Genomic DNA, 26116 nt, shown 5'->3' with positions numbered 1-26116 from the left:
TTTATTTATTTATTTTGAGAGAGAGCATGAGCTTGAGCCGGGGAGGGAGAAAGAAAAGGAGGAAGAAAGAATCCCAAGCAGGCTCTGCGTTGTCAGCACGGAGACTGATGCGGGGCTTGAACTCACAAATCGATGGATCATGACCTGAATTGAAATCCAGAGTTGGATGCTTAACTGACTGAGCCACCCAGGTGCCCCAAGAATACACATCTTTTTTTTAAAAAAGAATTTTTTTTAACGTTTATTTTTGAGAAAGAGAGAGAGAGAGACAGTGCAAGCAGGGGAGGGGCAAAAAGGGAGACACAGAATCCTAAGCAGGTTCCCAGCTGTCAGCACAGAGCTGGACGCGGGGCCTGAACCCATGAGCCCAATATCATGACCTAAGCAGAAGTCGGATGCTTAACTGACTGAGCCATCCAGGTGCCCCTGGAATATATACCTTTTAAAAATCTCACTAATAAAACTCACTCAAAGACTTTGTTAGCTTACCAAGTTGCTAACTTTACTGAATGCTTTTGGGGAAAATATCTTAGGGAAAAAGAAGATTATATGATGTACCCCAAGGGCCAGCACCTAAAAACTGCATTAATGTATTTGTCACTTTTGGCTTGCACCTCCTAAACGGGCTTTTCCTTTATTTGTCTTTCCCCAGTACATTTTAATTTTTCTTAGGGGTGAGTACACGTCCAGCGACGTGTTTGGAATGCACAGATTCTTTGCGATTGCCAGTGGCTGGACAAACGTGTCCCGAAATGTTTGAGTTTCCTATGAGGTTATAGACTTGGCTTCCTGGCCAGCAGTTCTTGGCTGTGGGAAGGCCTTGGGAGATGGACACCAGGACTGGAACACTCTAGTGACCTCCTGAAGTCCCTTCTCTTTTCTCTTTCATCTTTGTTCATTTGCTTTGCTTTTAGATCTGGTAGGTCAGCACGCCCGGCCACATGAAAAGTAAATCTTTTTTTTTTTTTTTTTTTTTAATTTTTTTTTTAAACTTCTGACTGGGTTACAGTGTCAGGAATTTTCCAAATACAGAATGTGTATGTGCACAAGTCCGCAGGAATGGGCCTGTGTGAGCTCTAGAATCAGTGTGTGTGGAGAGAGATACACGTGGTGCATGTGTATATGAGCAGCCCATGCTCTTGGCTCAGGATGACTGTCTCCAGGAATTCATGCTTTGAGTGTGTGAGCCAACCAGCGGAAGTGTCTTTGGACCAAGGCACGGACGTCCTGTGTGTGTGCTCCTGCAGAGACAGGGGTGTGTGCACAGAGCTACACTGGCATGTGACCAGTGTGCTGGGCCCAGGAGGGGCTGAAATCTTCCCTGTTTAAGACTCCTCTGTTTCGGAGACCAGGCAGATGGAGGACGGAAGCCACCCATGCACCCTTTCCCCATGCAAAGCCATAGGGAAAAGAGCTTCCGTTGGCCTAGCAGGTGATAGGTGCCCCCAAAAGCATCAACCGACCTTGGCAAGTGAGTACAGGGATGTGTTACACATGGACAGGAGGGGAAAGAAAATGGTGGGGGGGGGGGCGGCGCTCAGCAGGCAGCACAGCCTGTGTTGTATCAACTCTTGTATTTCAGCATGTCACATGTTCCTGAAAGCAACGATCAGGAAGGTGTTGGCTATATTTAGTTATGACATTAAACAAGTAATGGTGACCTCTGTTTCAGACCATGGTGTTGGAGTCAGCAGCCAGCCTGAGAGCCTTCTCATAACACACCAGGGCCTCACTCACTTCCCCTTTCAATTTGTGGATGAGCCCGAGGATGCTGAAACTTTCCACCACACGTACATTCTGATGAATATGTCTTTTAGCTAACTTCTCTAGGGCGCTGAGAATTTTTTCCCTGGTGCGGGAGATGCTTCTTATTTTGAGACCTTTTAAATAATGGGTGATTGCTTTATCCACAGATATCTTGTGAAGTTCTTGGAAATGGCCATAGCAGTAATGAATCTCTTGTTGCAGATGATCGTTGATGTTCTTCATGTGCAACACTTTCTGAAAGGCGTCCTCAGCCTTTGTGTGTTGGCCTATTTCTGCATACATGTAAGCCAGCTCAACGTAAGCCAACTCAAATGTGGGCCTTAGCATCAGAGTCTTTTGAATTTCACATATAGCCAAGCGAACCAATCTGTGGACATTGTCTCTATCCTGTCCTCTGGGCTGCCAGTTTGCCGCTCTCTTGATTTGGATCATGCGTGCCTTGTAACAAAGCCCCATCTGGTGATGCAGGAAAGCGGAGGAGGGCGTGGCCCGCAGGGCCCTCTTTAAGAGCTGAAGAGCTTTATCCAGAGCGCCTTTCCTGCGGTAAAACTTGGCCGCGTATCGAAAGACGTAGGTCTGCGAGGACATGTTGGTCAGTGCCTCTTCGACGTACTTTTCTCCTTCGGCTTCTTGGCCCACGTCCTGAAGCTTCAGGGCGAGCAGAGCCTTGATATACGCGTCTTCTGGGTTTAGCCTGATGGCCTCTTTTAGAGGCTGCAGACAAAATGCGTCGCTGACCTGGGTCGCTTTGTTGAAGCCGTCCAGGCGGTAGATGGTGATTGCATACCCAGTGCTGAATTCAGGGTTCTCAGGCTCCGCTGCCAGAGCCTTTTCGAAGCAGGCCTTGGCCCGCTCGTAGTTCTTTCCTCCACACTTCAGCAAGGCCCACCCTTCCTCACAGTCCATCTGAGGACAGTCCAGCCTGTAGCAGGAGGGGGCTGCAAACCTCTCGCAAGTGTTCGCCACCCTGTCCAGGTAAGTCCGGGCCTCCGCCAGCCTGCCCATGTGGTGATACAGCCAGGCGTAGTTGCCCCAGGTGACCAGGCTTCTCACAGCCGATCGGTCGCCGTGTTCCTGCTGGATCAGGTCTTCGGCTTCCTTCAGGCTCCCCAGGGCTTCCCGAGTCTGGCCTTTCAGGTGTTGGACGTAGGCCAGCAGGTTGTGTATGCCCGCGTTGTATTTGGTGTCTAGGAACTCAATCTCATCCAAGATCCTGTTCTCTAAATCGGGCATCTCAGTGTCTTCAACTAGCAGCTCCCAGGTGAAGTGGCATCTCAGCTGAACCAGGCTATCTTCAATGGGATTCCCGTTTGATTCGTCACTGTAAAAAGTAGACAACAATTATTTGTATTTTTAGGAGAATTCAGTCTAATAGGAATGGAGCCAGCACTTGAATGGTCAAATGATACCTTCCAGTGTCCTTGCCTCCCCCTATCTGTTGCCTCCCTGGGTTCTGTGGTCGCGTCATTAGGACAAAGAGCAGGTTGGCCTAAAAACCCTGAGGAAACGCTCATCGCTTTATGGCGCCAACAGGTAGGTTACATGTAGTCTAAAAGGCAACCTGAAAGGGATTAATTCTGCTAATGTCAAAACAATTTTAGCCCCACCCTCAGCACTGCAAAACCCTTCTCTCCTCAACGTTGCAGCGCACCACTAGTGCTGTCAGAGGAAATGTGGGGAGAACTTCACCTGGTGTTGGGTCAGTGTAGGACCCATCTGGACAGCATTCATCTTTTTTGTCTGTGTTCAGACATGTTTTATGGAGTGGCCTTGTTTTTGTTTTGGTCTCTCATGGTGTCAGGGTGGCCTTGTCTGATGTTGATGTAATATGCATGTGGGACAGGGGAACAGGGTCCTGGCTGTGGGGCGCTGTCCAGCAGCACTGGGGCCTTGCTGATAGTGTCAGGCTGTGTGGGTCTCTTTCTTTCTGTTCAGAGAGCTTCTATATTATTGCTTCAGCCCAGAGCTGTTGGCATGTCCAAGGCGGCCTTCGTTGCCATGAGCTCCTTCCTTACCCATTTCTAAAGTCTGCAAGCCATGAATGACCATTAGTTACATGTCAGGCGCTCTGTTGGGACATGGATATGACAGATTTCCTCTTCTCAGGTGACTTGCCATCTAGGTGGGAGACAGATCCATGAGCATTTAATTTTAACAAAAGCAGTAGATGTTGGTTGCTTTATAATCACAGAGGAAGGATTCTTTCTCTCTTCTTGAAAACACCTTCTTGGGTTAACTCTTAATCTTTCAGCTGAAGTATTTTGAAGAATCATAGTCCTGCTGGCTCCCCACTTAGAGAATACTCCTAAGAAGATATGCAGTGGCCAGGCCAGGCTCTGGCGGTTTTGAGGCTACTTATGCCAAGGTGCAGTGATGCTAGCTGCACATGCTAAGGCTTCCAGAAGGATCGCCAAACCAGCACTTGTATCTCAAGTCACAGTAAATGTGCAGAAGCAGATAAGAGGAATATGTAACTGTGAAAGTGCCAGCTGACCACCAGATTGGGACTCTGGAAATGGGACATTTTACATGACAGGGGCCTCGCTGTGTGGATTCTGCCCTTACTGTCCGGTCAGGCATGAGTTTGTTTCAGGTGGCTTGGCACTTATACCCCCTGAACGTCATCAGTTGTTCCATGGTCTGTAGGTGAGATCTAGCCCCTCACTTTTCCTAGGACAGGCAAGATACCACCTGGGGATCGGACTCAAAGAAGCAGAGGTGCAGAGCTGGATTATACCCATTTCCTCTCAGTGAGTTGGCTTATTTGGTACTCCTGTTGGTGGCAAAAATTAGAAGTAATCAAGATGTTCTTCAGCAGGTGAGGGGATAAACAAACTGTGGTACAGCCACAGAATGGAATGCTATTCATCAGTGAAAACAAATGAGCTCTTAAGCTAAAGGAGACATGAAGGAACATTAAATGCACATTGCTATGTGAAAAAGCATCCTAAAAAGGCTATACCCTGTACATCCAACTTCATGACATTGTGGAAAGAACCAAACAATAGGAATAGTAAAAAGATCAGTGTTTGCCAAGGCTTTAGGGGAAGTGGTATTGTTGGAGCACAGGGCGTTTTTAGGGCGATGTAATTCTTCTGATGATAGAGCAATGGTAGATGGGTGATGTGCTCAATACAAAGAGTGAGCCCTAATGTAAACTGTGGGCTTCAGTTGGGAATAAAGTATCAATATTGGTTCATCAGTTGGAGCTAATATACACACAAATGCAAAGTGTTGATAATAGGGGAAACTGTAGGAGGGGTGAGGGTGTGGAGGAGGGAGGTATATTAGAACTCTGTATTTCCTGCACATTTTTCTATATGCCCAAAAGGGCTCTAAGAAATTGAGTTTATTAAGTGAAAAAAAAAAAAAAAAAGAAGAAGACTTGCAATAAGGGAGGGAGACAGTTCTGATCTTAAGATCTGCTGATGTGTGAAAAGTTTAGTCAGAAGAGGGCTTTTCCTTTACACAGAGGTGCAAACAAGGCTAGAAACTGGGTGTTCTAGAAACTTCTAGAAACTGGGTGTCAGGGAAGAAGGGAGAGGGTGGAGAGATCAGGAAATCTCTTTCCTTGTTGTTAGCCAAGCTTTGAGAGGGATTGTCTGGCCTTCCAATACTTGTTTAGCCTTGGGGTGAGTCAAATTTAAGGGTCTCGTGGGGAAAGAGAGAGAGATTTGGCCAAGTTAAGTTTATAGGCATTTTGACTTACAGCAGTGGGCAGAACATCTAAGCAGAAAATCAACAAGGAAGCAATGGCTTTGAATGACACACTGGACCGGATGGACTTAACAGATATATTCAGAACATTTCATCCTAAAGCAGCAGAATACACATTCTTCTCATGTGTATATGGAACATTTTCTAGAATAGATCACATACTGGGATACAAATCAGCCCTCAAAAGGTACAAACAGACTGAGATCATACTGTGCATATTTTCAGACCACAATAAAGGGTTTCATAGCAAAACTCTAAATGAACCGTAATAAAAAAATTTGGAAAGACAACAAATACTTGGAGATTAAAGAACATCCTCCTAAAGAATTAATGGGTTAACCAAGAAGTTAAAGAGGAAATTAAAAAGTACATGGAAGCCAATGAAAATGATAACGCCACAGCCCCAGACCTCTGGGATGCAGCAAAGGCGGTCATAAGAGGGAAGTATATAGCAATGCAGACCTTCCTAAAGAAAGAAGAAAGGTCTCAGATACACAATCTAACCTTACACCTTAAAGAGCTGGAAAAAGAACAAGTAAAACCCAAAACCATCAGAAGAGGGGAAATAATAAAGATTAGAGCCGAAATCAAAGCTATCCAAACCAAACCAAACCAAAACAAAACAAAACAAAAATGAAAATACCCCAATAGAACAGATCATTGAAACCAGGAGCTGGTTCTTTGGAAGAATTAACAAAATTGATAAACCTCTAGTCAGTCTGATTAAATGTACAGGCACTTTGTTCTGATTGATCATGGGAACAAATAATTCAGATGATCATTTAGGAGAAGCATAATGAGAATCTGGAGAGTCTGTGGCCTCAACAGAGGGAGACAGGGGTCCCATCCCAAGTTTTATCTAAGTAATACGGAAAAGGGTGTTTCTCTGCAGTTTCACAGAAGACCACAAGAGAAGTTGAACTGGACAGGTTTATTCCTCACAGGTCCTGACGCCACGTGATAGGGATGTCAAGGCAGGCTGCAGGCAGAGAGGAAGCGTTTATCATGGGCTGTGAGTGAAATGCTTTGGGGTTCTGGGCGTAGGTTCGGAACGGTCCCTTCAAACTCAAAAGAGTGGGGTTTCGGTCAGCTCCACAGGGGCTTCTCTAAGGGGAGGAGGGCAGAAGGGGAAGGCCCTGGGAGGCCAGGAAGGTTGTTGCTCAGACAGGCTGCTGGGAGATATCATATCAGGAACCTACATTTGCTTGTAATTCTGCAGGCTGCTATCTAGGGCGTGTACTTGCACACGAAGACTAATGTTAGTTCAACGCCCCACTCAGGCTCCTTGGCCAAACAAAATGGATACCGAGACAGCAATAACATGGAGTAGCTTAGCTAAACTCCCCACATTCTCAGACACCAAAGTTGGGGGTGGGCAGATTTTTTGACCGTGGCTTTTGTCTAGAAGCACAGGGCTCAGGTAAAGTTCAGCATTGTCAACATCATTCCAGGCTGTCCTGTGCTTGGTGCAGCCCCTACAGCATCCCACTTCAGTGACCTCTGTCCCCTCTGGGCTCCACATGTTCATGGAGACAGAAGTCTTAGAGGCCATGGAGTCTTAGAAAACTTCATTGATGGGACGCCTGGGTGGCTCAGTCGGTAAAGTGTCCGACTTCCTCTCAGGTCATGATCTCATGGTCCATGAGTTCAAGCCCCACATCAGGTTCTGTGCTGACGGCTCAGAGCCTGGAGCCTGCTTCGGATTCTGTGTCTCCCTCTCTCTGCCCCTTCCCCACTCATGCTCTGTGTCTCTGTCTCTCTCAAAAAAGAATAAATAAGCATTAAAAAAATTTAATAAAAGGAAAAATTCATTGACATGATGTCAGCAAATTCATTATGTCAGGTTTGAATATGAGCTGAAGGGAATTAGGTCTGCCAATGACTTATCAACCCTGCATGATGGTATATAAGCCTCAGTCATCTGGCACCTCTGGAAGCCATGCTTTCCTTGTGAACTCCTGTGTGTATGTATGTAATTAAACCTATTTTTTCTCTTACTAACCTGGCTCTTGTCTAACTGACTCATGAGCCCAGCCGTTGAATATAGGAGGGTAGAGGGAGAAAGATTTTTCCTCCCCTGCACTATAGAAGCTCTAGTTCTATCCACCCCTTTGAGTTATGCATCCCTGAGTTCCCCCATGTGTGTGGATAGACCAGTTAATAAGCAGCTATTTTTCTCTTGCAAATCTGTCGTCAGTCTAATTTGCAGGGCCCCTGCTGGAGAACCTGGGAGTACTGTAGGGGGAAAAGATTTGTTTTCTTCCCTTACACTATAATATAACTTACCTGTAATTATGGCTGCATGCTGAGTCTGGGAGTCCTTTTAACATATGGGCAAACCTGAGGGTGGCCAGGGGTCCCCTCACTGCATGCTTGAAGGACCCTGACTCACTGAAACGTGGTGAAAGCATTGTTTGGGAATGAAGGGTAAAGGGATAGATACCTGGGGTGCCTGGTGCCTGTGGAGTCATTGGTGGCACTCATAAACTGTACAGAAAAGGGTTAACATATCAGGCCTTAGACTATGATCCTTAGAAAGACCTGCTTGCAAGGTTTGTCCTTGGCTGACATCTGGGAACTTGGATTTTTGGAATGCTCCCACCATTCTCTCACTGATCAGGCTGGTTTGCTGTGCCTAAATGGTTTGTGCAAACAATCTGGTTAATGCTGACACCTGCTTTCCTTCAGGGAGTCTGGAATTTTGATATGTGCTAAGCAGGGGGTGCCTGTGTGGCTGGTCCCCGATACAACCCTTGGGCACTGAGGCTCCAACTAGCTTCAGATGTGTGACATTCGATACTGGAGGAATTAAGCACATCCTGTTTGATTCTACTGGGACAGAATCTGGGAGATTTGTGCCTGGTTTCTTTGACCTTCACCCCATGCACTCCTTCCCTGTGCTGATTTTGCTTTTGTTGTATCCTTTTGTTGTAATAAGTCTAATCCATGAATAGGACTGTATGTTGCGTCCTGTGAGTCCTTCTAGTGAATCACCGGACCCAGATGGTATCTTGGGGACTCTGATGCCAACTTCCTAGAATTCTCATTGGAGAACACAATACAGCAGGCAGTTAGGGAACAGTCACTCCATCTAGTGGAGCAAGGGGGAAGAAGGACAGGCCAAGACTTGCTGAGTGTGGCTCTCTCTCCACCCTTCCCAATTTCCTGAGAGTGAATAAAAAATGGACTGCAGAGGAAAATCTTAAAGTCCAAGGAAAGTATTCCCCGTGCATTTAAGAGATCCTGGTTGTCCAGGCCCAACTTTTACAAAACGGAGCTCACTGTGTCAGCTGCTGGTGGTTCTGGAGAGGCCGGTGCAGCCCTGCGTGGACGTAATTCTAAATTCCTTTGCATGTAGCTTGAGGAGCATTACCACTGTCAAGGTCCTGTGAATTTGCCGTATCAGGGTGAATTTAAAAAATCTGACACTGGATTACAAAAGACAGTGGGAAAGAGGAGTAAAATGGAAAGCCAGGAGATTCCGGAATCACACACGGGAGTGTGGGGGAGGGGGGTTTGGATTAAGTGGAGGAACTGATAGGAAGAGACACAAGTCAGGGGTCTACCCTCACGGTAGAGCCTGAAACCTCTTGGTTGTGCCAACAGACTGAGGACACAGCATGTGAGAAAGTACACAAATGCATGTGAGCAGAGCGTCTTGGTGTCACACAGCTATGGACTTGAGTCCCAGCGACACCTCTTTCTAGCTGTGTGGCCTTGGACGAGTTACCAAACCTTTCTGAGCCTCGTACCTTCCACACTGGTTTTAGATGCTAGCAATGGGCTTAGCACAGATCCTAGAACATAGTTCAGAGGCCAGTACAGAAACCTGCCATGCTTTTATTGTTACTGTTTTGTAGTTTGGGACACTTACTCTTTTATTTTCCCAGCACCCTCCCCTAGGATTCAGAGAAGTTGTTTTAGAAGAGGTGAGCTCACACAGTGAGCCACTGAGCTGGTGGTAATGGCAATGTCATAGCCGTCAATGGAGACAATGTGTTCAAAATTTTTTGAGAGCTCAGTTCATTCCAGGCACTGCTGGAATGGGCATATAGTTGTGAGCAAAGGAGACAGAGTCCATGCTTCCCTGGAGCCGATAAGCCTGAGGGGAGGAGTCCATGGTTTCCCCTGTGGAGACAGACTCCCGTTCCTCCAGTTGTCTCTTCTGTGGACAGCCCTAGAATCTGCTAAGACATGCTATGTGGCCACCAGTCAAGCCTGCCCCACAGCCTAGGTGGTAAAATGGCACTGGTCGAGAAGTTCTAAGTCCCCACCGAGTTACTAGTTGGGTAGGGTTGGGTATGGCCCCAGGTGGTAAGGAGTGGATGTCTGTGAAAAACCAGCGATTTCTTATTCCCTCTGGGTCTCCAGAGGCGGGGCTGTGTGAGATCAGGGGCACACACAAGGAAGTGCAGATCGTGGATGTTCCCTCAGACAACAGTAGATTGTGGGTGCAGAGGCATCTTTTCCATAAAATTGTCCAGGCAGCAAAATAAATCAAAGCCTAGGTATGCAGGTCAGGACAGATCAACAGCAATTCTAGGAGCCTTAGCACCATCTGGAAGGTGGATGGGACCCTGAGCATGGAGGGACAGGGTAGGTAGGTGGCCACGATCCTTGTGTCAATCAGCTGTGTGTAATTTCCGGGAATGGGACCAGGTACCCCTGTTGGAGAAACTTCCAATGTCCTCCTTCACCACCAGTATTCAAAATCTTTGTGTTCTTGAGCATGTGTGTTTGCATATAGATGGGCAATTCCTCACCTACCCCAGAGCTGTACCTGTTGCCAGTCTCCACCTTACCCCCATCCACCCTTCCATGCTCTTCCACGCTTTCAATGTTGGTTTCCATGCTAATATTCTTTACCTGGGCCCAGCAACCCCTCTGGAACGGGCTGCTCCAGGCCAAGGCTGGCCAGGAGGCAGCAATTCACTGCTGGGCACTTGGAGGCTCTCCCAGCCTTGCTGGAGCCAACAGATAATTCAGGGGTGGGGGGCAGCCTCACTGAAGTCTGCTGCTTTTACAGCCAATGTGGCTTATGAAACTCCTTCCCAGAACTCCCCTTCTGCACAAGGAAAGAGTCAAATTTCTGACTGCCCACTCACAAAGGAGGTGGGATTGCCAGTCCCTCTGTCTTGTCTGGGATCTGGTGCCTAACAATCTTCCTCTGCACCCCAGACAATCAGATGATACCACTAGAGAAGCATACGGACGCAGGCCTTGTAATGGGTTGAGGAGAGGTGGACAGGGTCCTCGGCACATCTCCTAGCTGCATGGTGCACAAGCCTGTGGGTCTCTGCAGCTGGGAGGGACTACTTGAATATTTTCATACCGTCGGGCGGGTGAAGATCTCTGTCTCTATAGCCAGCCTAGTACTGGCACCTCTTACACGCCGTCAGGAGGGCAACTGTCCAGGCATTGCTGGGTGCACAGGAACCCTGCAGAAGCTGCTGGCTGGGCACTGCACTCCGCTGGGGCCCCTGGACTGGAATAAGAGAGAGAGTTCCCATGGCCACGGGCAGGCCGGCTACAGGGGAGTGTTAGCTAACAAGGGCACGTTGACAGTAGTATGGTATGGCTGTAGCAGTTACCCACTGTCCCTAGACAGTGTCCCGAAGAGAAACTTTGGGAATTAATATTACTCTCAGTCACACACGCAAAGCACACAACTGCTTTATCCTGAGTCAAAATTTTAAGGTTTATTGTAGCATCGCTATCAAGAATACATATTTATTGTAGTATCACAATCAGGAATATATATACGTGGCTGAAGCCAAGAGTCAGACAGAAGGAATGTTCCAGGATTAGTCAAAAGGTGGTCTTTCCGGGGGTCCAGAAGGCTAGATAGCAGTGGGGCAGAGGGCGGGAGACCTGGGAGCAGGCAGCGGCGAGCTAAGACTCTTGGCAAGAAGGGCAGAAATGGGGGCTATCTGGTGAACCGAGTGCAAGCAGAATTACTCAGCAGCATGCAGGCCTGAAGCACTGTTTCCACTGCTAATTTTGTTATAAGACCTGCGGACTAGGGAAGTGTGTGTGGCTGATATGCACAGGGGAGACAGACACGAGGAAACAACTCCTCAGATGTGCCCTAAAGCAATAAGCGAGACCAGCACCCCACGCTCCCTGACTGTGCTCCCGTCCCTCCTCTGTGTTTCAGCTCAGGGTTGGGGGAGCTCTGAGAACGGGGCTGTGTGGGCCCTGGCCTGCTTCCTCGCTGCCTTGTTCAAGCTCAGGGGACGGCAGGAAAAAGCTGCCTATGCCGGTAGGGCTGTTCCTTAAGAGGTAGCCCAGTTCCTTCTCATAACATTCGGCTGCCTGAAGCAGCTCTCCGTTCAGCTTGTGGATTAATCCTTGGAGATACCAAGAATTGGGTGCATTTTGTGGAAGCTGATTTCCAGCTATGTTCTGTGGTGGGCACTTCATCTTTCCCTTCTCAGCTGGTTTTGTGCTTGTGGGCACACCCTCTAAATCACGTTGGACACAAGTGTCTTCAGACTTCCCGTGATGCCCCTCAAAGTCGCAATAGTGCTGGTGGGGTTGTAGCCTCCCAGTGTTGGGGAGCTCCTTACTGAAAGCTGTCTGAAAACAGTCTTCTCTTTCCAGGAGGTCGGTGACATCAGAATATGCATACAGTGGGTCTACTCCTTTCTCAATAGCTTTGATCACATAGTCAATAGCATGTTTTTTTAGTTCTTCAATCTTCTCTCCATTCTTGCCAGCTTCAGATTCTCCCGCACTCTGAATCTGTTTGACTTTTGCCCTATAGCAGCACGCAATCTGGTGATACAGGTAACCACTGTTTGGAATGGATTTCGATGCCCTTAGAAACAGTTCAATAGCTTTGTCTAGATCACCTTTATTTTTGTAAAATGTGGCTGCATTGCGAAGGACATCTGCTGGGCAAGGAGTGTTCTCCACGGCCTCTAGGACCAACCGCTCCCCTTCGGATTCTTCATTCATCTTCTGCAACTTCAGGGCCAAGAGTACTTTGACATACTGATCGTCGGGATTCAGCTCAAGGGCCTGCTTCAGATCACCGACAGAGAATGGCTTCTGTGGTTTATTATCCAGACGGTATGTTGCAATGGCCAGTCCAGAAGAGAATTCTGGGTTGTTGGGCTTCTCTTCCAGAGCCTTCTCGAAACATACCTTGGCCCTTTCGTTGTGCTTTCCTCCACACTTTAGCAGTGTCCACCCTTCTTCACAGTCAAGCTCAGGGCACTCCATACTGTATGGATTTGAAAACTTCCCGCATACTTGTTTCACCTTGTCCACATACATCTGAGCATCTGTGAGTCTGCCCAGGTGGTAGTAGACCCAGGCATAGTTTCCCCAGGTGACCAGCCTTCTGATTTCTGCTTGATCAGAGTGTTCTCGCTGGACCAGCTCCTCAGCTTGCTGTAGGCACTCCAGGGCGGCCTCGTTGTGACCATTTAAGTGTTTTATGTAGGCCAAAAAGTTGTACATTGTAGCTTTGAACTCAGCGTTTACGAATTCAATCTGGTTACACACTCTGTCTTCTAGATCACGCGAGACACCATCTTTTTTAAGTAAGTTCCATGTGAAATGGCATTTCAGCTGTGGGAGGATTTTTTCCAGAGAATTCTTGTTGACCTCACTGTGGAGAAAATAGACACGGTCACTGTGATGTGGACCTGCCAGGCACCGCGTCCTGGGATGCAGTTACAGGTTAAGTTTGTGTGTCAACCTGCCCGGGCTGTGGGAGGCCCAGGCTTCGAGTCTAACATCAGTTCTGGGTGTGTCTGTGACCAGCATCTGACTCAGGAGGCGGGGTAAAGCAGACTGTCTTCCCCAGTGTTGGCTGGCCACCACCCGGTCTGGTGAGGGTCTGAGTACAACAAGAAGGCAGAGGGAGTGTGAATTCTGTCTGCCTGGCTGTGTGAGCTGGACATGTGTCTTCTCCTCCCCTTGGACTGGAGCCTGTACATCGGCCTTCCTGGTTCTCGGGCCCTCAGACTTGGACCTCAGCCTATGGCATTGTCCCTCTAGCCCTCAGGCCTTTGGCCCAGACTGGAATTATAGCATTGGCTCTCCTGGGTCTGCAGCTTGTGGACAGTGAGTGACCTGTGATTATGGTCCTCGGCCTCCATGATCATGTGAGCCAATTCCTGAGAATAAATCTCTTTCATTTTGTGTGTGTGTGTGTGTGTGTGTATGTATAGTATGCTATATATAAATACTATATTTGTAATATATATTTATAATATGGTATGTATCTATAAATATATATACACATATATTTTGTATATATGTATATATAAATATATACATACACACATATATATTTTAAACCAGCAGTAGGTAAGAATCTTTAATCTTTATTTTACTGAAAGTAGAGAAAAGAGTAGGTAAAAATAAGCATGTTCAGAAGTTGTTGTAGAAAGAAGAAAAAAGAGGGTTAAAATTCTCAGTGAGGAAAACCAAAAAAATATGTCCGGTTGTATAAAGGCTCTTCCCTTTCAAGAAATGGGGATAAAGCTGAAGATCCAGTTTGTTTTCGCTGTTGGCAAATGGACAAAGTAACAGAAAAAATAGTTGAGTTCAAACGTTGTGAGTCCACTACTTGAGCCTACTCATGATCTGAGCGAAGTCGATGACTACAGTTCAGGGCAGAGTTGATGGTGGGACAGCCAAGAGTCCCCCATCCAGGAGTCCATCCTGCCCTAACCTTCACGTAGAAGCTGAAGAAAAAGCCCTTCGTGCAGTCTGAGCTCCATAGTTGGCTGCCCGAGTTTCCTCTATTGTGGTGCTCTGAACGGTTGACTTCTTGGTCAGCAAACGCACGGAAGAGCCTGGAACAACTGCCTTTAGCAAATGCCTGCTGCCTCTTCCCAGCGTTGGTGGGTGGGGCCTGACATCTCCCAGCAGCTTACATGGACATACATGTATCTCCTAGTGGTCCTGTTTGTCTGGAGAGCCCTGACTAATGCACACCCTATGTTGTCCTCGACGGAAGAGGAGGTACCTTCCTCACGCTCCCTAGCTTCACCCGCCTGTAGCTGTGCTCTGTGCAAGAGCCCATGGAGCACGTCCCTCCCACTGTGTGGGCAGATCTGCAAGGTGAGGTGGGCAGGTGGGAGGAGAGCACTGCAGAGAGAAGACCTGGATCTCTTGTCCTGCTCCATTAGAAGTCAGGGCTCCGTCCTCACATGCTGGGCAAGCTGGATCCAATGACCCTTTACAGGGCTACTCCTTTGTGTCACTTTGTTAGTTTTGAAGGGTGCCAAGACAAAGTAAAGTCAGTTATCCTTGCTCTCTCTGGCCTAGAAGCCCACAGACTGGTTAGAAGGAGCCACATAAAGAGACGGAAGCCCAGGGGTGTTTTACACCATGCTGTGGAGACTGAGCCCTTTCCCTTCATCTTCACCGTCTCCCTACAGTCACTCACACAGACCCATGGGCGCTCACTTTCAGTCTGATTGGGGCATTTTTCCCGTCACAGGCCAGATCCCCAGACAGAATGAATTAATTTTGAGGAACAAACAAGCAAAATCAACAAATCTGAGTTTTGTAGATGGAGGATGCCAAGGGAGATCACTGGCCTTATTCAGTTGGATAAACTACCCGGTTCTCAAAGTGTTCTCCTATCACTATTTGCCCGGGACTCGGAGGATGTTTCACTGAATTTGTGCTCCCCTTTTCTACCAGTAGATTCTTGACACCACAAGATAGTTAAGAACCTCCAGAAATCATTAAACCCAGTTGTTGTCCATAGTTTTGGGTTTCACAGACTAGCACAACTTCATAAAGAAGTTGAGTCAAATAGGGCTGCCAACTTAAATTTGGCAAAATCATGACAATGGGAGAAAATGTATTCCAAAAGACACCAACCACCTATGCTTGCCAACACTGGATTAAAAAACAAAAAGAAAGAAGCATTTTTATCCCTGAAGAAATAAGAAAGATATAATGAGAATAAAGGGAAGCTCTTTAACTTGTCAAAATACATTTTGCTCACTGAGGAGCCACTGACTTTATTTGTACTTTCCCAAGGACCAGCACCAGTCCACACACTACTGCTGCTGCTCTAGTTTCTGTCTCTCCAGCAATGCTCATCTAGGCCATTTCTGGACCCAATGTGATCACATGTGAAATGCCTTATAGTGAAAGACACAGAGGCAAGGCAATTGCCCCAAGACAAGGAAAAAGGGGGAAGTTGCTGTCTATCTAGATACCCTTTTATGTGCATACCTCTATTCCTGGCCATCTTTATCATTCTCTAGGTCCCTGGCTAGAGCACCACAATGCCAGTGTCTTTTATCTCCATTCTAGGGTTTTCCAGCTTGGCTTCATGTGGTGATTCTAGCTGCCCTGTTTGAAGGACTACACAGATCATAACTCAAGGTAGCAAGTATTAGAAAGTAAACATTAAGAGCAAGTTGTAAAGATGATCACTGAACAAATATGTTTATAACTGTTATGCAACTAAGGCATAATAAAGGCATTTCTGTGTTTCAGCATTAGTTAACTTTGCTGACTTCCCAATTAGGGCATTGGAGGAAGGCACGAGTTTCAGATCGGTAGAATGTATCTGTCGATATAGGTGCCTGGAAATAATAGGTGAACACTCTATCAGCCATAGAGTGTATTCATCCAACTTCTCAGTGAGCCTGCAGAATAGCAGGTGACTTTGGTTGTTTTTGCTATAACACCAGCTTGATAACACTATCTCGCTATCTTTTTTTCCCGTGGTGATGACACAGGCTGAAATATTAGTAAACCAGAGAGATCTTACCAGACTAAAATTTTAGGCACTTATTGATAAAGATGAAACATATTCCATCAACTCTCCAAGATGAAACACATTCCAATCCTGTTATACATAAGCTTTGGGAGATGTCAGTGGCTCATGAAGTGTAGGGCAAGTAGAAAAGCTCCCTCTATATTCCTGAACCTGAGAGACAGCCCCAAAGATGGAACACTTAGGGATACTCCATCCCTACCACCACCTCACCAAATGCTAGAGCTAGCCATGCTAAGGAATGTATGCTAACAAAGGGCAGTTTGTTCAGGAAGAGAGCCAACTGTGTAAGTGGCTTCATGATTATAAGACTTATTGAAAATTTTAATTAAGTTCTGTTGACTTTTCATAAGGTTTCCTCTGTACATTTCCAATTTGATTATATATTTGACACCTGATACCCCCTTGAAGTAAGATTTGGAGAAAAGTATATTGGACCATGAGTCCTGATATCTTGATAAGAAGAAACATGAAACTTGGAACTAGAGACCAGGAGATTTGCTTTAAAACACTATTGCCTTGATAGGTAAATTGCTTATAAATCCAGTATAATGATTAAAAACAAAAGTTTTTTTTTTTTTAAAAATAACTATAACCACCATAATCTGTTAATGTATAGACAAGTTAAAAAGATATAAATTGTGACATCTGAAACATAAAATGTAGGGGGAGGGAGGAGTAAAAAAGGTATGCATTCAAACTTTTAAGTTATATACTTAAAATGGTCTGTTATAAATATAAGATGTTTTATTTCAGCCTCATGGTAAACACAAAGAAAAAACCTGTACCAGATACATAAAAGGTAAAGAGAAAAGAAGCACACCACTACTACAGAAAAGCATTAAATCACAAAGAAAGAGAGCAAGAGAAAAGGAAGGAAATAAAGGAATTGTAAAACAGCCAGAAAACAATGAACAAGATGGCAATAGTCTATAGTCTATAGGCTATAAGTCTATAACTATCCACAATTGCTTTAAATATAAATGGACTATATTCTCCAATCAAAAGACACAGAATGGCTGAATGGATGTAAAAGAAGACCTAACACATGCTGCCTTCAGCTTTTAGGACACACATAGATGAAAGTGAGGGGATGGAAAAGATATTCCATGAAAGCCAAAGAAAGCAGGGGCAGCTATACTTATACTAGACAAAATAGACTTCAAGTTAAAGAGGGAAAGAAAGTCATTACTTAACAACAAAGTGGTCAATCCAACAATAGGATATAATGTTTATAAATGTTTATGCACCCAACACACCAGCATCTAAATATATAAAGCAAATATTAATAGACCTGAAGGGAGATACAGAGTAATACAGTAATAATAAGGGACTTCTCTATCCCTTTTCAACAGTGGATAGATCATCCAGACAGAAAATGAATAAGAAAACATCAAACTTAAACAACACTTTAGCCAGGTGAACTTAGACATTTACAGAACATTCCATCCAACAGCACAAAATACACAGTCCTCTGAAGTGCACATGGAACATTCTCTAGGACAGATCATATGTTAGGCCACAAAAAAAATCTTAAAATTTAAGGAGACTCAAATCATATCAGGCATCTTTTCTGATCAGTATCACTCAATCATAAACAAACAAACAAACAAACAAACAAACACAGAAATCCTGCCATTTGCATCAACATGGAAGGAATATGAGGAGATCTTGCTAAGTGAAATAAACCAGACAGAGAAAGACAAATACTGCATGATGTCACTTATCTGTGGATTCTTAAAAACAAACAAACAAAAAAAAAAAAACAAAAAAAAAAAAAAGGAAAAAAAAGTCAAACTCATAGAAACAGTAGAAAAGTGGTTGTGGGGGGTGGAGTGTGGAAATAGGTAGAGGTTGCCAAAAGTACAAACTTTCAGATGTAAGGTAAATAAGGTCTGAAGATCTAATGTATGACATAGTGATTATAATTAATAACATGGTATTGTGTATATAATTGGGATTTGTGGAGAGAGTAGAACATCAATATTCTCACCAAAAATAAACAAACAAGCAACACAAGTATGTGAGGTGATAACTGACCTAATGGAAAAAGGGAGCCCTTTCACAGTGTGTTTGTATATTGAATCACTATGATGTATCCTTTAAATATCTTAGAATTTTAGGGGCGCCTGGGTGGCGCAGTCGGTTAAGCGTCCGACTTCAGCCAGGTCACGATCTCACGGTCCGTGAGTTCGAGCCCCGCGTCAGGCTCTGGGCTGATGGCTCAGAGCCTGGAGCCTGTTTCTGATTCTGTGTCTCCCTCTCTCTCTGCCCCTCCCCCGTTCATGCTCTGTCTCTCTCTGTCCCAAAAATAAATAAAACGTTGAAAAAAAAAATTTTTAAATATCTTAGAATTTTATGTGCCAATTATTCCCCAATAAAGCTGAAAGAAAAGAATAGAATTACTTTAGCAATTCTTATCCCTTTTCTTCTGTGTAGTTTAGGTACATGAAACACTCTGTTCCTCACTCCCCTCTTTGGATTTTTATTACATATTTTTATATGTTAATTCACATATTTACACATGTCACTGTAATTACATATTTATGATAATGTTAACATCATTAACTGAGTAGATCAAAATAAAACATTTGAAGATAATTCTGATTAAAACATATAAAAAATACAATTCCCTTTTTAAAAACCAATACCCCATATGCCATGGCTTCCTCACTTACTAATTTAGCTTGTATATGTTTGTGAAAGTTGCTCTAAACACTCTTTATATGTATATGTATGAAGTTTAGGCCTTATTTCTGATCTATTCAATCTGGATTTCTGAATGCAGGGCCTGCTAATTTGCATTCTAACTGGGCACTCAGGTTAGTTGTGATATAGGACATTTGCTACAGTTTGTGACAGTTCGTAGTCCACAGGGGGCGCCTAGCAGGTCAGTAAGAGGGCGTGTCAGGTAGACATTGTCAGCTTAGAAAAATTTCCTTCCACTGTTCTAGGTTCTTCGGCCAGTCTAATAATTAAGTTGACATAAGACAGATGAACAGGGAAGAAAAATTTAATTTTGTAGGTGTAGGAGCCCCATAAAAGCATGAGGCCCAAAGGCAGTCAGGCAGTTGAGGCTCAAATGCTATCTTCAGCTAACTAGTGGATTGGGTCCTGAAATTTCAAAGTGGTGGAGAGCAATTCCCAAAAAGATGAGTGTAGACGGTTGATTCTCAGCCCTTTGCCCTGCCGTGCATGTAAGTCTTTCAGATAAAAAGTTATCTCTGGTAACAGCTCCCCTTGGGGTCAGGCCCCGTATCTAAATTCTTTCAGGCAGTTAACAGAGAGGTAAACGTTTTCTTGAGTCTGTTGGGTCTCAGTTGCCTTCGGCTCAAAATAACCCACGTGCCAAAGCGGCACATTTTGGGGTGGCGTATTTTCTGTCCCTTCACTATATTTCTCAGTTCTGAAAGAGCAAACTTTGGGTAAGAGCAATCTCATTATGAAATGCAGTGCTGGCTTAGTCATTAGCAAAGAAGTAACCACACTTTTGAAATAACCCACAACAACCACAACAAAATTCACTGACTTAGTCTTTTCACAAAAGAAACAAAAGAGGGACCGGGACCTCCAGAACTCTCCTGGGGGACAGTGGTGCCCTCCAGGCCCTCTGCCCCTTTCCACCTGCCAGTCTCTTCTCCTCCCACCCCGCCCCCCCCCCCCCCCCCCGGCTCTCCTGGAAGCACTTCCCTTGGTGTCTGTAAATCAGAAATGGCCACAAAACTAAGAGAGATTTATGATCGAATTAGATAATTGTGTATTTCATGTATAAGCAAGCACTGCACCAACATACTTCGGGAAGTTGCATGCAAGGCTGAAGATTTGTGGGAAATTCTCAACTTCCTATCAGAAAAGTAGGGAACATTTACCTCATGATGGCTATTTCCCTCAATTCTGAAAAGCTGGGGTCCAGGCTGATTTTATTTTCTGCTTGTGGATCAGAAGCAACTGCTGAAGGGCCTTCCAACCAGGATGCCAGCTAGCCCTGAGATCTATGCTTTTATCAAACAGAAAAGGACAATGAGACCAATACAATGCTATCAGGATTCCCACTGAGGAGAAACTGAAACCTAATTGTCAGAGCTGAGGTCATTCCCACCGGGAACAGGGTTCCACACACATTGGGGGTTTGGAAAAAGGCATTATACATATATATATAGGCCCTATTCTCAGAGCTTCTGTTGAAATCTGGGTGTGGGCTCGGGCTCAGGAATCTGCATTCATACAAGCACCAGGGAAATTGTGTACCTGGAGGAGCCCCTGTCCCGCATTTTGAGAAGCACTATTCTAGAGGGATTTTGAAAAGCAGTTTCCCACTTACTTGTCAGAGATAATGTAGCATATCAAAGAGCGAGGCAGACCATCTAGAAGAGGGGAAAATGACCACAAGATACCTGGAGTTCTGTTACCTCTTTGACCTAGTCTGGAATATTTCTGGAATCACATTATTTAGCCTCATTTCCTTATGAGGAAATGGTCCTGAATGATCTTCCTTTTTCCTTCCATCCAAATTGTAGGAAACTATGCCTTGGGGAGGTCTGCTTCTACCTTCCTCTAATGTGTGGCTCTGTGCACTCCAAGAGTTTCCATCAAAGAGAGTGGTCCTCATTCTCCAAATAGGGATCTCGAAGGCCCAGTCCTTTAACTCCTGCCCCTTGTCTCTAGTGTGAGCACAATTAAAAGCATTAAGACCCTCCACCCTCTTGGATTTGGTCCACAGAATTAGAAGATGCTCGGCCCTAGAGTTTGGTACCTCACTAATGACTCTGCTCTGACACCTACTCTCTTGCCTGCTGAGCCTCATTTTCCTCATCTAGAAAGTGAGACTAAGTCTGGAAGTTTTCTTTCCATTTCTATTTTTTGGAACAGCTTGAGAAGGATAGGTATTAACTCTGCTTTAAATGTCTGGTAGAATTTCCCTGGGAAGCCATCTGGCCCAGGACTCTTATTTGTTGGGAGACTTTTTATAACTGATTCAATTTCTTCACTAGTTATGGGTCTGTTCAAATTTTCTATTTCTTCCTGTTTGAGTTTTGGTAGTGTGTGGGTGTGTAGGATTTTGTCCATTTCTTCCAGGTTGTCCTGTTTGTTGGTGGGAATGCAAACTGGTGCAGCCACTCTAGAAAACAGTGTGAAGGTTCCTCAAAAAGTTAAAAATAGAACTACCTTATGACCCAGCCATAGCACTACTAGGAATTTACCCAAGGGATACAGGAGTGCTGATGCATAGGGGCACGTGTACCCCAATTTTTACAACAGCACTTCCAACAATAGCCAAATTATGGAAAGAGCCTAAATGTCCACGAACTGATGAATGGATAAAGAAGATGTGGTTTATATATACAATGGAATACTACTTGGCAATGAGAAAGGATGAAATCATGCCATTTGCAGCAATGTGGATGGAACTGGAGGGTATTGTGCTAAGTGAAATAAGTCAGGCAGAGAAAGACAGATTTTATATGTTTTATATGTTCCACTCAAGATGTGGATCTTGAGAAACTTAACAGAAGACCATGGGGGAAGGGAGGGGGAAGAAATAGTTACAGAGAGGGAGGGAGGCAAAGCACAAGAGACTCTTAAATACAGAGAACAAACTGAGGGTTGATGGGGGATGGAGGAGAGGGGAAAATGGGTGATGGGCATTGAGGAGGGCACTTGTTGGGAGGAGCCCTGGGTGTTGTATGTAAGTCAATTTGACAATAAATTGTATTCACAAACAATAGAAAATGAGGCTGATAAAAATCACAGTTCTTCCTTCGTAGGGCTATTGGGAAGGTGATATGAAATAACGCACGGAAAGCCCTCAACAGAGCGTACTACCAACTGCTGACCACGCAGAAAGAGTTACCCTCACAATCGCTGGTCTATTAGTGTTACAATTTTAAAAGAAGTTTTAGTGCACGGGGCAGCAACAGAGTTCCTCAGTGAGTGGGGCAGAGGAGGGCGCCCATCAGCCAGCCCGAAGATAGTAGGTGTTTCCCCAGGTGGTTTTTCCCCTTTGGCAATTTTTAGCCCTGCCAGGGAGGAGCAGACCCACCTGGCCCTGGCCCTATATAGCCTCTGGGAACAGGGCAACTTGATATGGGCACCCGTCCAGCAGAGTCCAGAGAACCCCTTACCACCCCCGCCCCCCAGACTTCCTCAAGTCAGTGACTCTGGACACACCTAAGCACAGGCCACTGGAAAACCTCTTGGGGCAAACTGGCTAACAGGGCGCTGGGCAGGGCCAGGCTTTCTGGTTAACCCCACTCATGGAGACACATATATAACTTGGAACCTGTTACATAGCAAAGGGTAACCTGAGGCACTTGGCAGTGACTTCCTCTTACCCGGCCCATTCCCAAATAGGAGCCCTGGGGACTTTCCCAGGGTGTGGTCACTGGGATCCTCCCTCCCCATGGTGTTTGAGTGAAAATGGCTTCTCCTTCTCTCAACTCTATCTTTCCCGAGGCTCTAATGGCAGAACTGAAGCATGTTCACATGCTTTAACAAAAAAACCAACAAAAACCCAAATTTGCCAAGATTATACTTTACATACAATAAGATGCACACATTTTAAGTGTAGAGTTTGATGAGCTTTGAGCTTTGACAAGCAACGAGCACCACTATCTCCCTACAGACTATTGACACCATTCGCAAAGATTCCCCACTCTGCTTTCTACCCAGCCCCAGCCCCCTCCACCATCCCAGGCAGCCACCGACCTGCTTTCCATCACTAGAGATTAGATTGTCACTAAAAAAGAGATTAGGTCATTCTGTTTTGAAGAGCAAATTGTTTGCTGCTCCCCAGCTCTCATCACAGAAATAAAAACACACTCTATGCTTCTGGTTTTGTTTTGATATAAGAAATGGAAAAATGCCCATCTGGAAGAATTATTTCTTCCACTTCCCACCTCGAACTGACCCAACGTTTCAGGGCAAAATTCCTCAACACACGAGTGGAGTTTGTACTACTAATTCCATCTTTAATAATATCTGCTGAAAAGAAATGCTTCTTTTTAAAACGACAAGAAAAAAAGCCTCTCAGTCGCTGCAAAGAAAACAACAACAACAAAAAAGCCCATAAAGAGTAATTCCATCACTCCTCCCAGGTCCAACTTGGAATCCACAAACTGTGCTTGAGTGGGTCTAACACTCCTGCTGAGCCCTTCCCTCCTCTGGGCTCCCAGCTAGAGGAGCAGTTCTAGAAGCTCCGGAAGCCTCAGTGTGTGTACACCGGGGAAAAGACCCGGAAATAAAAAGCGCCCACACCGATAAACGCACGGTTCATCCAAAAGCCGCGGGACAACACAGGAGCAGCTCCGTTTACAATTTGCATTCAAGGTCAGGGGAGGGGCGCTTACGTATTTCTATGTCACTGACCTCATGTCTGCAACCTGCTCCTCTTCCGTTCTGAAAATCTGGTCCCCAAGCTGATCCGTTCTTGGGAAACGTCCCGAGTGTGCCCCGAGTCCCTGCTGAAGGAGCTATATAAGGGGCGTGAGGGCGGGGGACGCGTCAGCTGATGTTTTCTCCCTGCTTCCGGGCCAGTGCCTCCGTGAAAGGGAAGGGAACTGGAAAGTGAAACTGATCAAATTCCAGGAAAAGAAGACTGAGGGTCGAAATCTCTGGTAACTCAGTGGAAGCATCCTTTAACGATGCTTTGAGAGAACGTGAAGGCGCTCGCAGGAATCTGACCATCAGTCCAGGGCGAGTCCCAGGAAAGAGCTTTTTTTTTTTTTTTTTTAAATTGCAAGTGAATATTTTATTATTCTTGTTTGAAAACAAAACAACTTAAATTTTTTTTTAATATTTATTTTTGAGATAGACAACACAAGTGATGGAGGGGCAGAGAGAGACAGACAGACAGACAGACAGACAGATAATCCCAGCAGGCTCCGGGCTCCCAGCTGTCAGCAAAGAGCCCGACGTGGGGCTCGAACTCACGAACCACAAGTTCATGACCTGAGCCGAAATCAGACACTCAATTGATTGAGCTACCCAGGCGCCCTTCAAATTAGTGTTTTTATTTTCTTTCGGTAAATACCCACTAGTGGAATTATTGGATCTCATAGTATTTCTATTTTTAATTTGGGGGGGAAGCTCCATACTGTTTCCATGGTGGCTGCACCAGTTTAGATTCCCAGCAACAGTGCGCAGGTTCCTTCTTCTCCACACCACATCCTCTCCAATACTTGTTATTTCTTGTCATTTTGGTTTTAGCCATTCTAACTAGTGTAAGTTGATATCTCTTTGTGGTTTTGATCTGCATTTCAGTAATTAGTGATGTTGAGCCTTTTTTCATGTGTGTCTTGGCCATCTGTTACATCTTCTTTGGAAAACTGTTCAGGTCTTCTGCCCATTTTTTTAATTGGATTGTGTGTTTTTTTGGTATTGAGTTCTATAAGTGCTTTATATATTTTGGGTATTAACCCATTATTAGATATATCATTTGCTGCTATCTTCTCCCATTCAGTATGTTGTCTTTTGTTTTGTTGATGGTTTCCCTTGCCGTGAAAAAGCTTTTAACTTTGTTGTAGTCCCAACAGTTTATTTTTGCTTTTGTCTCCGTTGTAGTAGGAGACATAGCTAGAAATAATGTTGCTATGACAATGTCAGAAAAATTACTGCCTTTGCTCTCTTCTAGGATTTTTATGGTTTATGGTCTCACATTTAGGACTTTAATCCATTTTGAGTTTATTTTTGTGTATGGTATAAGAAAGTGATTCAGTTTTATTATTTTACAAGTAGCCATCCAGTTTTCCCAGCACCATTTGTTGAAGAGATTGTCTTTATATATTGTATATTTTGCCTCCTTTGTTATAGAGTAATTGACCATAAAATTGGGGCCTTATTTCTGGGCTCCCTAGCCTGTTCCACTGATCTGCGTGTCTATTTTTGTGCCAGTACCATACTCTTTTGATTACTACAGATTTGTACTAGATCTTGAAACCTGGTATTGTGCTACCTCCCGCTTTGTTCGTTCTCAGGATTGCTTTGGTTATTTGGAGTCTTTTTGTGGTTCTATAATATAATATTTGTTTTAGTTTTGTGAACAGTGCTGTTGATATTTTGATAGGGAATGCATTGAATCTGTAGATTGCTTTGGGTAATATGGACATTTTAACAATATTAATTCTTCCAATCCATGAGCATGGGATATTTTTCCATTTGTTTGTGTCATCTTCAATTTCTTTCATCAGTGTTTTATAGTTTTTGGAGTATGGGTCTTTCACCTCTTTGGTTAAGCTTATTCCTTGGTATTTTATTATTTTTGGTGCAACTGTAGATGTTTTGTTTTGTTTTTTAATTTCCCTTTCTGCTACTTTGTTATTAGTGTATAGAAAAGCTACCCATTTCTGAGTAATAATTTTGTATCCTGCCACTTTACTGAATTTGTTTATTGCTTCTAGTAGTTTTTTGGTGAAGTCTTTAGGATTTTCTGTGTATAGTATCATGTTGTCTGCAAATAGTGACAGTTTAACTTCTTTACCAACATGGATGCCTCTTATTTCTTTTACTTGTCTATTTGCTGTGGCTAGGACTTCCAGTACTATGTTGAACAAAACTGGGGAGAGTGGACATCCCTGTCTTGTTCCTGTTGAGATGGTCAGATGATTTTTGTTCTTCATTTTGTTGATGTGGTGTATGGTGCTAATTTATTTGTGAATATTGAAGCATCCGTACATTCCTGGAATAAATGCCACCTGATCATGGTGAACGATCTTTTTAATTTATTATTGTAGGCAGTTTGCTAATATTTTGTTGAGGATTTTTGCTTCTGTGTTCATGAGTGATGTTGGCCTGTAGTTTTCTTTTTTTGTGGTGTCTTTGTCTGTTTTTGGTATCAATGTAATGCTGCCTTCATAGAATGTATTTGGAAGCTTT

At 44.6% G+C, this 26116-nt stretch overlaps 3 protein-coding genes across 6 annotated transcripts in view; all 3 read right to left on the bottom strand.

Annotated features, from left to right (window-relative positions):
- The window catches only part of LOC123576406 (interferon-induced protein with tetratricopeptide repeats 1-like), a 39764-nt gene extending 16055 nt beyond the window's left edge, over positions 1 to 23709 (bottom strand). Inside the window, exon 1 of the mRNA XM_045437214.1 lies at positions 23612 to 23709. Coding sequence (XP_045293170.1) covers positions 23612 to 23616 — 5 coding nt within the window. The 5' untranslated portion in view covers positions 23617 to 23709. The remainder of the gene's footprint in view (positions 1 to 23611) is intronic.
- On the bottom strand, positions 481 to 23714 carry LOC123576408 (interferon-induced protein with tetratricopeptide repeats 1B-like). 3 transcript variants are annotated; one of them, XM_045437219.1, is made up of 3 exons: positions 23612 to 23701; positions 3783 to 3885; positions 481 to 3088 (listed from the first exon to the last, which is right to left on the bottom strand). In XM_045437219.1, the coding sequence occupies exon 3, from the start codon at positions 2998 to 3000 to the stop codon at positions 1669 to 1671; it is 1332 nt and encodes a 443-aa protein (XP_045293175.1). In that variant the 5' UTR covers positions 3001 to 3088; positions 3783 to 3885; positions 23612 to 23701; the 3' UTR covers positions 481 to 1668. The 3 variants fall into 3 exon arrangements, with proteins under 3 accessions (XP_045293175.1, XP_045293174.1, XP_045293176.1); XM_045437218.1 differs by lacking the exon at positions 3783 to 3885 and having other exon boundaries at positions 23612 to 23714; XM_045437220.1 differs by lacking the exons at positions 3783 to 3885; positions 23612 to 23701 and adding an exon at positions 3457 to 3742.
- On the bottom strand, positions 11164 to 23725 carry IFIT3 (interferon induced protein with tetratricopeptide repeats 3). Of its 2 annotated transcripts, XM_045437216.1 has the most exons (3): positions 23612 to 23716; positions 20116 to 20243; positions 11164 to 13102 (listed from the first exon to the last, which is right to left on the bottom strand). In XM_045437216.1, exons 2-3 carry the CDS (start codon positions 20118 to 20120, stop codon positions 11638 to 11640), a joined length of 1470 nt encoding a protein of 489 aa, XP_045293172.1. In that variant the 5' UTR covers positions 20121 to 20243; positions 23612 to 23716; the 3' UTR covers positions 11164 to 11637. The 2 variants fall into 2 exon arrangements, with proteins under 2 accessions (XP_045293172.1, XP_045293171.1); XM_045437215.1 differs by lacking the exon at positions 20116 to 20243 and having other exon boundaries at positions 23612 to 23725.
- Positions 23726 to 26116: the final 2391 nt, after the last annotated feature.

This window comes from Leopardus geoffroyi, chromosome D2, assembly GCF_018350155.1.
Source record: "Leopardus geoffroyi isolate Oge1 chromosome D2, O.geoffroyi_Oge1_pat1.0, whole genome shotgun sequence".
Taxonomy (NCBI): domain Eukaryota; kingdom Metazoa; phylum Chordata; class Mammalia; order Carnivora; family Felidae; genus Leopardus; species Leopardus geoffroyi.
This window is presented reverse-complemented; position numbering and strand designations above follow the sequence as displayed.